The sequence below is a fragment of the Talpa occidentalis genome, unplaced genomic scaffold (assembly GCF_014898055.3).
Source record: "Talpa occidentalis isolate TD23 unplaced genomic scaffold, MPIMG_talOcc4v2.1 talOcc4.9, whole genome shotgun sequence".
Taxonomy (NCBI): Eukaryota; Metazoa; Chordata; class Mammalia; order Eulipotyphla; family Talpidae; genus Talpa; species Talpa occidentalis.
In genome coordinates this window covers 8,550,810-8,565,027 of record NW_023605305.1, presented here as the reverse complement: position 1 = coordinate 8,565,027, position 14,218 = coordinate 8,550,810, and the positions used below count along the sequence as shown (strand labels likewise).

General features: G+C 42.2%; 1 protein-coding gene across 2 annotated transcripts in view; it reads left to right on the top strand.

Moving 5' to 3' along the window:
• The window catches only part of FBXO42 (F-box protein 42), a 71,192-nt gene that overhangs the window by 35,088 nt on the left and 21,886 nt on the right, over positions 1-14,218 (top strand). For both annotated transcript variants that reach the window (XM_037500334.2, XM_037500333.1), the window contains exon 4: positions 2,456-2,590. In XM_037500334.2, the coding sequence (XP_037356231.1) occupies positions 2,456-2,590 (135 nt within the window). The remainder of the gene's footprint in view (positions 1-2,455; positions 2,591-14,218) is intronic.

Genomic DNA, 14,218 nt, shown 5'->3' with positions numbered 1-14,218 from the left:
GACTATATTAAGTATTTTGTAGCTATGAACCAGTTGATCATTGCCTGGTATTTCTTCACTTCTCTAAAGTCTTCGTTATTTTGAAAAATTTGCAGCTCCATTATTGCACAATGTCAGCAGCAGATGAATTGGATTTACTCCCTCCACAGACTGAGATTGTTGGATATAAGTGGCTAAGCACACTGTTTTTTAACTCTTGCAGTTTTCTGAAATGGCCTTCCTAGTGTAGAGTCTCTAAAGGGCCTATTGGTGGGCTGAGTTAGGGTGGGGGGGTGGGGAAGAGGGGAATAGCCCCAATGTTAGTGTATATCACAGAGGTAATTATAGCAGTAGATTGAATGTGTCCATAGAGTAGCTTTTCCCTTTTTCTGAACTTGAATAAATGGTGCCAGAATTTAGAAGTGATCTTAAACATAGAAGTATGCTAAACTGATCCAGACGTACAAGTAAGCTAGCTCATTACTGAAATCATGCACCAGTGGGTCGGATTTCTGAATTTCTTTTCCTTTTCCTCTTTTATGTGATGCCTAACTGTCTAGCCTAATTTTATGAGATGCTTAACTGTCTAGCCTAGTTGTCTAGCCTAGAACCCCATTGGTATACATGACATGAATGGAAAGGAAAGTTTTGCTCAGCTCTCTTCCTGGATCCAAGATGGTAAACGCAGAGCCGTAAGGAGTGTGGTCATCTTTTCCAATGATCTAAACAAGCTTTCAGGGAGAAGCAAGGTGGCAGAGTTTAGCTCTTATGCCTATTGTCTGGACTCTGGCGCTGGCCTTTTTGATTCTCATAGTCATTGTTGATTTTCTTCAGAATGGTGCCCTGGGTGAGGTGTCTATATCCATTTAATTAAGACTTCCAGAAACATTGGTGCTTTTTGAATATTACTGACCCACTGGTTTTCTGTTCAGCACCAATCAGCCTACTTTGGTGGCTCCTGGGGGGTTAATAACTCCATGCGTATTAATTGCTTTGGAACTATCCTGCTTCTGCGTTTCTCCAGCTACATTGGTCTTTATGTGTGGCTATTTCATGGCCTTGATTAAAATTGTTTTCTCTCATTCTCTTTCATTTAAAGATTTGTTTGCTGATTTGTACTTAAGATTTCACTGGAAAGCTGAAACAAGAAGAGATCTGGAGGAGAGGATGGGAGAATAGTGTGCACCTGTTAGAACTGACTGGCTTTCCTAGCCCTGGAGTATAGTAATGCAGATGTAGATGAATCATGCAGCTGTACTGAAATTTCACTCATTGAGCATCCTTAATTTGAATTCTTGTGTGCTCTTCCTGAAATTATGCTTCTTATTTAGTGGCATCATTGCCAGTTTGCTTGGTGTGCTCAGAAGTAAAGTTTCATAGCTTTTCTCTGAACCTCATTTTATTTATTTATTTTTCATTTTTTAATTTTATATATTTTTTTACATCATTTTCATTTTTGCACATTGTATGCATTTTCATCTTGGTTATAGTCCCCACACAGTTCCCACCCCCGCCTTGTTTTGATCCTCCTCCCTCCTCGCCACCTTGTAGTGTGTCTCTGGTTTATAGTTGCTTGTTGATTTTGATTTTTACTTTATTATAATTAGTCTTTTTCCTGGTCCCTTATTTAGGTCCTCCAAACTCCTGCTATGAGTGAGACCATCCAGTATTTTTCTTTTTCTTTCTGGTTTATTTCTCTGAGCATGATCCCTTCCAGCTCCATCCATATTGCTGCAAATTGCATGAGTTTATCTTTTTTGATTGCTGAGTAATATTCCATGGTGTATATGTACCACCTCTTCTTGATCCAGTCATCTATTTTTGGGCATTTGGGTTGTTTCCATAGCTTAGCTATTGTAAATAGTGTTGCTCTAAACATAGGGGTGCAGGTGCCCTTTTGAATGAATGTTTCCATGTCTTTTGGGTAAATACCTAGGAGTGAAATTGTTGGATCATGTGGAAGCTCCATCTTTAGCAGGATGAGGAATCTCCAGACAGCTTTCCATAGTGGTTGGACCAGTTTGCACTCCCACCAGCAGTGCACGAGGGTTCCTTTTTCTCTACATCCTCGCCAACATTTGTTGTTGCTAGTTTTTTTAATATGTGCCATTTCTCACTGGTGTAAGATGGTATCTCATTGTAGTTTTGATTTGCATTTCCCTGATTACAAGTGATGTTGAACAGTTTTTCATATGCCTGTTGGCCATTTGCATTTCCTCTTTGGAGAAGTTTCTTTTTAGCTCTGGATTATTTACTGGATTATTTGACTGGATTATTTACTTTGTTTTTGTTGAGTCTCTGAGCCTCATTTTAAAGGTTAATGTGATTTTGACCAACCTGAAGACTAGTGGCCAGTCATAGAAAGCTCATAGGTGCGAACACAGTTGCAAAATATATGAAATAATTGGTGCTTGGAATGTATGAGCTCTTGTTAATTAAACAAAATTAAACATGTTATTAATTTTTGTCTTTCTAGGTGCATGCTATTATGATGCTAATCAGTCTATGTATGTGTTTGGAGGCTGTACGCAGAGCAGCTGCAATGCTGCCTTCAACGACCTCTGGAGACTTGACCTAAATAGCAAAGAGTGGATCCGACCTTTGGCTTCAGGTAAGAGATAACATGCTGATCTTTGCCTTCTTTCCAGGTAACTCCCTGGGCATGGAAACTCTAGCTGATCCTTTCTGGTGTTGGTCTCAAAAGACAGGTTACTGAAGCCCCAGATCTGTTGTAGAAATGTTAAGTGTAAGCTTGTGTAAAGTCTTGTAATTCTTTTTTAATATGTACTTTATCATTAGTCTTGGTGCCCTGCCAAAATTGTATACTGCTGTGTGAATTCATTTGCGTGGTTTTCTCAAGCACTTGTACAGGTGTGATATGCTCCTTGGTATGAAGTTGAAGTAAGAGCAGAAACCCAGAGTCGTGAGAACTGTAGTTGACTGACAGAAGCTATTGTCCCAGGGCTAAGATCTCTGAATATCTTTTGTTGTTGCCAGCTCAGATATTTGGGGAGTGTATGGAACATGCCTCTGCTGGTTACTCTTAACAATTCAGAAGTGTGGGAAGATTCCACAGTAGGTACATTCCTGCACAGTCCCACTATGCCAAAATCCTGGCAGAAATAAACTAGTTTATTTTCTTCTTTTTGACTTACCCTTTCTTGGGGAAATACATATACGCAGTTGTTTCTGTGCTTGCGGAGCAGGGCAATTTGAAAAGTCACAGGGGTAAAATGGGAGGGACTGGTGTGATGGAGGAAGAGCCCCCTGAGTGTGAAGTACTCTGTCTGCTGGGTTTGTTGGCAGGCTTTCCCCAAACATTCTTCACTTGGCTTTTTGAGGTTAGAATTCTGGGACGTAGAAACTCAGGTGTTCATGAGGCAGGCTCCTTACTCCTTGATTTACTACTTTGATTACAAAATGGGAGGCAACCTGGTGTATGAATAGGCGTTAGACTAAGAGTGAGGAGACATGCATGTTATTTCCTGGCATAATTAATTACGTGTTCCCCATGTAACTATGAAGAAGTTACTGCATCTCTCTGGAAAAAAATATGAGATAGGACTAGATGATTCTATTTTTAAGTGGGCTGGGACGTCTAGTTTATGTTGTCCTTTATTTCTGTAACCACTGCTGGGAATGGTAAGCCAGCAGCTTAAACCCTTTCTGTGAAAAGCAGCTACATTGTGCTTGGCCCTAAACTGTAAGCTCCTGTTTCTTCCCCCTGCCACAGACAGACAGAGGAGGGAGGAGTAGACAGTGGTTGCTGAAAGGCAGGCTGGATTTTGTGCAGATGAGGTTTTTTACCAAAATGATTGGAAAAATGAAGAAATGTTAATCTTTAAAAAAAGTTTTTGATGGTTTCTTCAATTTTAGGACCCTCAGAATTTCACTCAGAGTGTTTTCCTTTCCTAGTGCTTTGTCTCCTGCTACACTTAATGCAAGATCGATTAATGTTTGGAATGTAGAGGTCTTCTTAGTACCTATTGCTACTCGGTGTCCAGGCCCTGCTTCACAGCAACTTTCATTGTTCCAGTAACAAAACACTAACAACACTCCCTTTCTCTATTTTGTAAGCAAGCTTTATGTGTTGGGTGATTTGGTGTGAGCATTGTTCCTTCTTGCAGAAGTGGATTTCTGGGCTCCGGGACAGGAGTGTACCTACTGTAGACTGCTGCCAGCTGCTCACTTTTCCTGATTTCTCCTTGTAAAATGGACATTAGTTTTTTGTTTTCACAAAATGTGATGGCTATGTCTTGAAATCCACAGGCAGAAGTATGAGAGAAATAAGTGGCTTGGTAATTCAGATTCTACAAAGAATCCGAATTTTTAAAAATAGAGCATTAGACTATATGCCCTTTTATAAGACATAAAAGCTCCTGAAGTGTTGAAAGTAATTTTCTAACAAAGTGTCTCACAGAATTTAGTTGTTGCTTCATTCTAATCTACAATTAGAGCCTGGTTTTAGAGGAGGGAAACCAAACTTTTAGAAGCATCCACTTAAAACACACACACACACACACACACACAAGCAAACAAACAATAGTTTAATAAAGATTCCTATGAGATTCTCGTTTAGACTGAAATCCCATGGGAAGATCGCCTGAGGAGATGTTTCTATGCGCTGTCACAAGTTCCAACCAAAATTACTTCTAACTCAAACATCAGTGAGTCTTTCTGAACAAAATGCAGTTGTTGATATGTCTTGGTGTTCCTGACTCACCCATTTATTGCATGGAGGTAGGGAGGGAGGGTGGCGAGGGGAGGGTGGTACCCACCACCCTTTGGGCCAGTTGTGAAGTCGTTATGTGTGTTTGGATACTTGTGGGCAGTGCAGTAGCTTCAGCAGTGCTACCTTTTCAAGCGTATCTGTGTGGAGAAGTGCATCGACAAGCAGGGGAAAAAGAGGGGGCGGTGGGAACAGTCTTGACAGAGAAAGTTGCTGCATTAGGTGTCTTTTTTTTTTTTTTTTTTTTTGTGGGACCCTTGCGGGTGCTGCAGAGGCTGCGAGCAGCCTTGCAGCCCAGTGCTCAAACGCTGCGCCACCAGGGGAGGCCCTGCATTAGGTGTCTTTTTACATGTCTCCTTGACTATATGACAGATGAGACTGGAACATTCTCAATGTGTTTGGTGTCTTAGCTCAGGCTGCCATAACAAAAAATCATAGCTTGTATAGCTCAAACAACAGAAATTTATAGCACAATTTTAGAGGCTAGAGGTTTGAGATCAGGGTGCTGGTGAGGGCTCTCTTCTTGACTCTCAGACAGCCACCTTCCCGCTGTGTTCGTATGTGGCAGAGAGAAGGCCTGATGTCTTCCTCTTTTTATAAGAGCACTAATCTCATCATAAGGGCCCCATTTTTATGATTTCCTTTTTTTTTTTTAAAGATTTATTTATTTATGCATACAAGAACTGGGGTATTGGGCTGAGATGCAGAGGTGAGAGGATTCACCAGAGAGAGTTGGGAACAGAACAGGCAGATCTACTGAAATGCACTGCTGAGGGGAGCAGCAGGCGAGACAGGAGAGGTCTGCTACGCCATGTGGGTCACTTCCATGGCTGGCCAGTGATTGAACTTGTGCTGCAGTCGCTGGCAATAGCTTGATAACTCTGTCTTTAACCGCTGCACCACCACGGGGGCCCCCATATTTATGATTTCATCTAAACCTATCTATCTCCCAAAGGTCCAGTCTTCAGCTGGCTTCACATTGGTGGTAGTTCTACATATGTTTCAGGAGGACACAGTTCAGTCCATAGCAGTTGAAATTAATGGCATTTGCCAGTGAAACCTTGTCTTTAGTTCCTTCAGAAATAATGCAAGTGTCCCATGTGGAGGGAGGGCATTAGTGATCAGTGTTGCGATGATCACTCTCCAGCTGAGGGAGAGCTACAGCTCTCACTTCTCCGACATTTCCATTGAAGCCCTACCCCCTCCCTTCACACCTGCAATGGTGGTCCCTACTCTCATAGGACTTAGATTGTCATGGGAAAGAAATAAGAACAAAGCAAGCAAATTGTTAGGAATTATGAAGGAAACAAACAAGGAAAAAGAATAGAAGGGGAGAACTGCTTTTAAACAGGAGGCAACATATTTGGGACTGAGATCTAAAGGTGGAAGAGCGGAGGGAAGTGAGAGCAGCGTGTGCAGACAGCCTCAGGGAGCAGAGAAGACAGGTTGGAGGGCCTGAGAGAAGACTTCTGTGGACGCTGCAGAGTATGTAAGGGATGGAGGGCCACAGGTGGAGTTGAGCAGAGGACAGGAGCCTGCACCTTCACGGACCGAGGTCTGTGGGATTTTGAGATTTTAATAGAGGGGTATCGTCCAGTTTACATTTTAAAGAACATGTTTGCTGCTATTTAGGAAACAAATTGAAGAAGGCAGAAAATAAAGCAGAGAGAAGAGATAGGATGCCATGAAAGCAGAACAGGTGAGACTGTGAAGGCTTGAACTGGAATCCGAGGAGTGGAGATAAAAAGAAGTGGTTGAATTTGAGCTGAATTTTTATGTTAAAATTCATAGACCTCTTTGATGACTCGGATGTGGAGGGTGAGGGGTCAGTGAAGGCTGACTTCACGTTTCAGGTTTGCACAACCCGGTAGATAGGTGATTGGGCCATTTGCCAAAACAGGATAGATATTTGGAAGAAATTTGGTTTTTTGATCTCTTTAAACGTTTAAGTGGTTGTCATTAGAGTTTGGCATTTAAAACAGAGGATTTGAATTCCCTTAAATGATAGTACAGGACTTTCCTTTTTCTCAGTTAAAGTCTTCCTGTATCCTTTATTTATTCATACGGCAAATATTTGTGACTAGTGTACTCTGTGCCTGGTGGTGGTGCAGATACCAGGGAAATACGAGTGTGTGGAACACAAAAATTCCACTCCAAGTGGAAATTAAATTCAAATGAGGGAAAACATTAAACATGACAGATACACAATATTGTATATTTAAGGTGATTATTGAAGCAAAACTGTATCGCATAATAAGGGGGGGTCAGGAATGGAAGGGGATATTTACAATTGCCATGCTCAGGGCAGCTCACGTAGAAGGAGACGTTGGAACAAAGACTTGGTGAGATGAATATCTAAGGGAAAGAACATTTCAAACAGAGGGAACAACCAGAGCAAAGGTCCAGAGGGAGGGATGTGCTTAGGGTGGTGAAGGGTCATGAGGAACCACTGTGCCTGGAGCAGAGTGATTGAAGGACAGCGTGGGAGGAGGGGAGGGTGGGCAAACAGTGGAGGGAAGCTTGGGTGTCATACATTTAATGCTGTTGTCAGGACTGTGTCATATTTTTTGAGTAAAATGGCTGGTCATTTAGGTTTCTGAGAAAACTGTGAAAGAAGCCAAATATGGAAATGAGGTGCCTGTTAAGAAGTAGTAAAAATAATCTAAGTGAGAAATGATGGTGACTTGGACTCAAGTATTAGCAGAAAAATAAAAACCGGTTGAACTGGATGGAGTCATTGGGACTTTCCCCTGGTTTGGGCGTACAGTGTTGAACAAGAAAAAGAGGAGTCAAAGATAGATTTTTTAGCCTGGGCATTGAAGGAGCGGAGATGCCATTAATTGAGATGGGTGAAGTTTGGCTTGAGGTGGTGAAGTTTGACAAAGTTCTGGGGAGATGAGAAAGCCAACTGAAACATGTTCAGTTTGAAATGCACTTGAGACATCCAGGTGGAGATGTCTGTGTCTGGAGTCAGGGGAGACATGCAGGCCAGAGACGTTTGTCTAGAGAGCCAGGTGGGAGTCACTGGCATCTAAATGAGAACACTCAGGCAGTCGCCTGCTTGGTAGAGGAGGCTAATCTGGGATTCTCCAGCATTCGGTGTCAGGGAGAAGGGGAAACAGCCAGGATATAGAAAGGAAGCACCAGGGAGGCAGCAGAGAAACAGGAGAATGTGGTTGTCTTGGAAGCCACTATGCTTGAAAGCGTTTTCGGGTGAGGAGGAAATAATCAACCATGTCAGATGCCGCGAGGTGGTCAGTTCATGTGACAACTGAGAACTGACCTGAATTACCCAAGAGAGTGTTTTCCATGAGTGTTGAGGATGCAAAAGCCTATTTGGAATGGTTTTAAGAGAATGGGAAGAGAGAGCGGAAGATAGTGAGTACACACACAATGCGCTGTTTTGATTTTGTTTTCGAGGAGTTTTGCTGTAAAGGGAATCAGAGAAATTAGGTGCTTAAGTGGAGGTGAATGTAGAAATTGAGAATTTTTTTTTAAGATGGCATATTTTATAGCATGTTTATGTGCTGATGAGAACAATCTAGAGGGAGGAATTGATTGGCTAGGAAGAGTCATTAGAGCAGTGTCCTCAAGTAGCGAGAGAGGCAGAATCTTTTATGCAAGTGGAGGGAAACCCGGAGACAGGAGCACTGTCCGTCTAAAGGACAAGGAACAGATGATTGCAGGTGCTGGCAAGTGGGTGGATGTGGAAGTTCTCTCCTGATTGCTTTATCATTTAGATCAAATAATCGAAGGTAGAACAGTACAGAAGCCGTTGGAAATCCTGGCCAGGAATTATGAATGTACAATTGTGTACATTGTAGTCTTTGCCAGGTGGTTCTAGGAAGTTGAATGTTTCACCTTCTGGTCCTGTGCTAAGGTAAACACTTTGTTCTCAGGACAGCTACTTTAAAGGATTAATGTTTAAACTGATTTCTAAAATAAATTGCCCCTTATTCAAACTGAGGCTGTTATTGGCATCAGTTTGGGTGGCCTTATACCAAGAGTGAAATTTTCAGGTAGAAATGTTCACATTTAAAATTGGAGTGTTCTGATTTTCAAAAATTTTTAAGATCAGCCCACACCCATTTATAAAAAGGGAAACAAATTTTGCTTTTAAGACTTTCTGCAGTTAGACTCCATAAACACTGGGAGAGTCTGCAGACAGGAAGAAGTGGAGATTTAAAGTCCGGTTGTCATCTCTGCTAACTAGTCCCCGGCACTGTTGATCTTCCCACCACCTTCTCCCAGTGAAAGCTGCTTCCCCAAGGAGGTTCTTTGCCTTCCCAGTTCCTTTCTCCATGAAAGAGAAGCCTCTGTGGTTTTAGGAACCCAGCTAAAACTGCAGATCACCCTTACCCAGTCATCCAGGAAGCTGACAAGAATTCTTACCCTCATAGCAGGCTCACTCACCTGACCTCTGGGGATTGGGAGTCGAGTCCTGAGACAAAATGTCCAGTTGGTTCTACCCTTAGCTGAATTTGGAGAACCCCCAGCATCATCCTGCTTTCTTACTGTGCGATCGCTGACCTTGATTTGTTATCACCGTCTAGCAGGTGGGTGTGTGATGAGCCCAACTGGACTCCCGGCTGTCGTTGAGGAAGAAGGGGGACTGCTCTCTGCTGTTCCAGAGTGGCCCGCTGTCTGCGAAGTGTGGATGGGCCTTGGAAAGGGTTTTGGGAATGGATGCTCCGTTGTCCCAAGTTCTTCATACATACGATCTGACCTTCATACCACCGCGATTTAGGCTGGCTCTACTGTGTCCCCATTTTACAGATGAGAAAACTGAAGTTCAGAGAATCACTTTTTCATTTACCTAAGATCACACAGCTAGTAAGTGATGGAGCAGAGATTGAAATCCAAGATTTTCTCTCTAAAATCTGTGCTCTTTCTACTAGCTAGGTGCTGCAAGTAGTTTTATATTTTCTATAATTTATTTCACATTATCAGTTTTTAAAAACTTCTTAAAAAACTTATAAAGTTTAGAACAGGGGCCTCCCTGGTGGTGCAGCGGGTTGAGTGCAGCGCTGTGAAGCTGTCCGCAGCCTCCGCAGTGCTGGTTTGATCCCGGCCGGCTGGGGAGAAACCCACATGGCACTGCAGACCTCTTCTGTCTCACCCGCTGCTCTCCTCAGCAGTGTCTTCTGTCCATCTGGCTGTTCTGTTCCCCGCTTTGTCTCTGGTGCATCCTCTCACCCTCCTGCACATCTGGCCTGTACCCCAGTTCTTATTTAAATAAATAAATCTTTAAAAATAAATAAATAAATAAAATTTAGAGCAGAGTTCCCATATACTCTATGCCCAGTTTAACTTCCTAACATTTTTTATTAATAGAGTACAGTTGTGAAAGTTAATGAGCCAATATTAATACATTACTATTAACAAAGGCCATACTTTATTCAGATATCCTTTTTCTTTTTCTTTTTTAATCTAAAGTCCTTTTTCTGGTCCAAGATCCCATCCAAGGTACATTACGTCTTCATGACTCCTTAAGTTCCTCGTAACTGTGACAGCTTCTCACTTCCCTTGTTTGGTAATGTGTCTTCAAAGAGGCAGTGTCAGGTATTTTGTGGACTGTTGACTCAGTTTGGATTTGGCTGATGTCCATATGATGAGACTGCAGTTGCGGGTTTGGGGGAGAAAGACCACGGTGATAACGTGCCCTCCTCCTCATGTCCTGTCAAGGGCACCTGCTGTCAGCGTGATTTATGGCTGTGATGTTGACCTTGATTTCCTGGTTGAGACAGTGTTTATTAGATTCCACCACTGTAAAATTCTTCTTTTTCCCCCTCCTTTTAAAATTCTTTTTTATAGTTTTTTTGCTTTTCTTGTGACTTTCGTTTTTTTATTTGTAGTTGCCTCTTGGCCCTTGACATTGCATTGAATTCATGGGTAGTAACTAAGTTCTTTGGTTATTCCGTCTATCTGCAGAGTCAGGAAAGGGTGATGTAGTTTGCTTTTTGAGTCAGGGACAGGCTGACAGAAAGAGTAGAGGTCATACCAGATCTTTATAGGGGAGCCAAGACAGCTTTAGACACTGGAGGGTGCTGGGTCTGTCCAGAAATTACTGCCCCAAGTGTCATTGTTTTTCTTACTGTGTAAATGATATCTTAAAAATAATGCATTGGGGGTCCTTGGATCCACTGCTGATGCTTCCTGTCCTGTGCGTAGTGGAAAAGCTAATTAGATCTTAGTTCTCTGCTGCGCTTTCTTGAGCCAGTGGTGATGTCACCAGGAAAGATCAAAACAAATAGGGAACCCGAGACTGATACCTGGCACCAGGTAAAACCAAAACAGCTGACAGAAGAGGCTCTTCTGGAAAAGATCACCCAGCGCTCGCTCCCCTTAACTTAGGCCCCAGGAGTCACTGCTGACCATGAAATAGCTGGGTGTGGAGTTTGTTAGGATAATGTCTGGTTTACTTACAGGGATTAGATTTCAGCTTTTCAGCATTGTTTTGTATTTAGCATTTTACATATTTTTGAAAATTACCATTATAGGCAAAAGTGTTTGGAGAATGCAAGCCTGTGGAGACAGCAGAGAATGGGTGTGTGGTGTACTCCAAGTCTCTACTCTTAAAACCAGATTGTTGCTCTGACTGTTTTCAGATTTCCTTTGTCAAAGAGAAAGCCCAGTTAATATGGATCTTTACTTGATTGATTATAAAATCGTAGTAAAATCTGTCATTACCTTTTTCCTCTTCCTTTTTGAAAATTCTGCATCTGTTGACCTTTGTTCATCTGGTCAGATTCATGAACCTTTTCTTCTCTCCATTCTTAAAACCTCCTAAGCCTTTTTTTAGGGAAAATTAATTTTTACTGTGGTTTTTTTTTTCCCCCACCAGCATCTCTTTGACCCTCTCTCCCTCATCCTCTCCTCTTAACCTCAAAAACCTCCCTTTGTTTATGTGTCCACTAGTTTTCATTCAAATTGTCCATATGTAAATATCTACTGTTTGTTTTTGTCCATCTGACTTGCTTTACTACACATCACTCCTATGAACGCCCTTCATTTTGTGTAAATGGCAACATTTCATCTTTCCTTATGACTGAGTGGTATTCCATTGTGTGGACAGACCACCTCTTCTTGATCCAGTAGTGGACACTTAGGTTGTTGAATTTTGTCTCATATTAGATAGAAATCCAAAGCGTCAGAATAGGGCCTCCCTGGTGGCACAAGGGGTTAAGTCTCAGCACTATGAAGCTATTGCCAGCCACTGTGGCCTGAGTTCGATCCCTGGCCAGGGAGCTAACCTACATGGCGCAGCAGACCTCTCCTGTCTCACCCACTGCTCCCCTCAGCAGTGTGTTTCAGTTGATCTGCCTATACTCCCCACTCTGTTTCTGGTGAATCCTCTCACACGCATGTGTAGACAGACACACACACACACACACACACACCCCAGCCTGCACCCCAGTTCTTGTATGCATAAATAAATAAGTTTTTGAAAAAAAATTGTCAGAATAAACAATGGCTTTCCTTAGAATTCTGAGCTTTCATATTGTCATCCTGTCTGCCTTCTATTTTGACAAGCAATTTTTGCTTGTTCTCGGATTCTCTGTGCAGTAAAACTCCCAGACCATTCAGTGTTTCTGTTTATTCTTACGTATGTATCTAATCTTCCCCTGATAGCACTTTAGTTTATGACCACAGTAAACTTCGTTTTATATGATGTCTTATCTCTGCCTCCAGTGTTAAATAGTTAATGTTTCTTAACTTTATTTTGTGTTCTGAATGAAACTGTAGAAGACTGATCCTAGATGGGGGCACAAAAGATTTCCCTCTACCTTAGGCTTCCCTTAGGGTCGTCTCTAATTTAGACGCCCCTGTGAGTGACCCCTTAGCTCCCTGCACACTCAGCAGTGCCTCGTGCTGACTTGTGCCCAGAGACACTGTTGCACTATTCTCTGCACTGTTAGGATCAGGTCACTGTCCCAAGTTCCCCGGCTCTTGTGACTTTGAGGGTATTTTGTAAAGAATCTACAGAGTGATCTTCCTAGGTGGGTGACAGTTTTGATAGGTCATTTATATACTTAAAAATATCAACTTGAGACAGCACTTCTGCTGCCCACCTGTGACTGTGCAGGTGCCTCTTTTCACCAACTCTCTCCCTCTGCAGGGCAGCCTCCTGCCTGCCCATGACCTGTCCCATGCTGGAATTTCTCCTCACTGACCTCCCTCAGCGGAGGCAGCTCTCCTCAAGGCCACCCACCTGCAACCATGCAGGCCTCTCTCAGCAAACATGTTGCTTTCAGGGCAGCTCTTCCTGCCCGCTTGTGTCTGTGCAAGTGTCTTTTACTAGCCTATCCCTTTTCTAATAAACCTGCTCTTTAAATATTAATATATATATATATATATATATATATATATCAACTTGAGGGGAAGGGGTGGCAAAAAAAAAGGTAGAATCAATTTGTTAGTGGGAACAGCACTAGAACTCAGGTGGTGGGTATGGTGAGGCATAACACACACCATGGTGTAAAACTGTACCCAGAGTTTATGTAGCATTGTAAGCCAATGGTAAACCAGTAAAATTCTATTTAAAAAAAAATCACCTTGAATTCTGGGAGACTCCTTTATCCTGTTCAAAGCTCAGAAGCTACCTCTCATCTTTTCTTTGGGAGATGAACCCTTGAATTGTGCTTTAATTGATTCTACTTTTCAAGTAAAGAGTGCCCCTATAATTTCTTCTTTTCCATAGTTCCCAGTGGAAAGACTGTGAACTATGGATTATCATTTGATCTGTTGACACTGTGTTCCTGTTTTACTTTCTCTCATTTTGGTAAGCTTTCTGAAACCCCACTGCCCACTCTTAAAATGCTTCTTGCTGTTTGATTTACATATGTGAGTTACAGGTTGGTTGCATTTTAAGTGAGGAATGTGTTCTTGAAGACTTTGTTAAAGGGGGCCTCCCTGATGGCCTAGGGCTTAAGTCTCAGCAATATCACTGCTACATCCTGAGTTCCATCCCCCACCAGGGAGCTGACCCACATAGGGCGCAGCAGACCTCTCCCATCTTGCCCACTGCTCCCCTCAGCAGTGTATTTCGGTAGATCTGCCTGCTCTGTCTCTGGTGAATCCTCTCACCCTCTGCACCTCTGGCCTACACCTCAGTTCTTCTACACACACACAAAAAAAGACTTCATATAATGGATTTTCATTCTGACAGTGGATTGCTGGTATTTGTTTGTGGAAGTAATGGATGATGTCAAGGGACTACAGATTACAGTTTACAGTTTACTCTGCCAGCTTTGACCTTCACTATTCTTTCTTTTCCTTAGTACTTAAGACATAATTTACATATAGTAAAATGAACAGCTGTACAACTCACTTTTTAATATCTATGTTTAGCTATGTGATCATCACCTACATTAAGATATAAAATACTTCTGTCATCTCAGAAATTTCCCTTCTGCTCCTTTCTTGTCTGTACTATTTTCCACAAAGGTAACCACTGTTCTGCCTTCTAAGAGTTTTTTATTTTAAAATATATCCATGTGGCTGCATCTG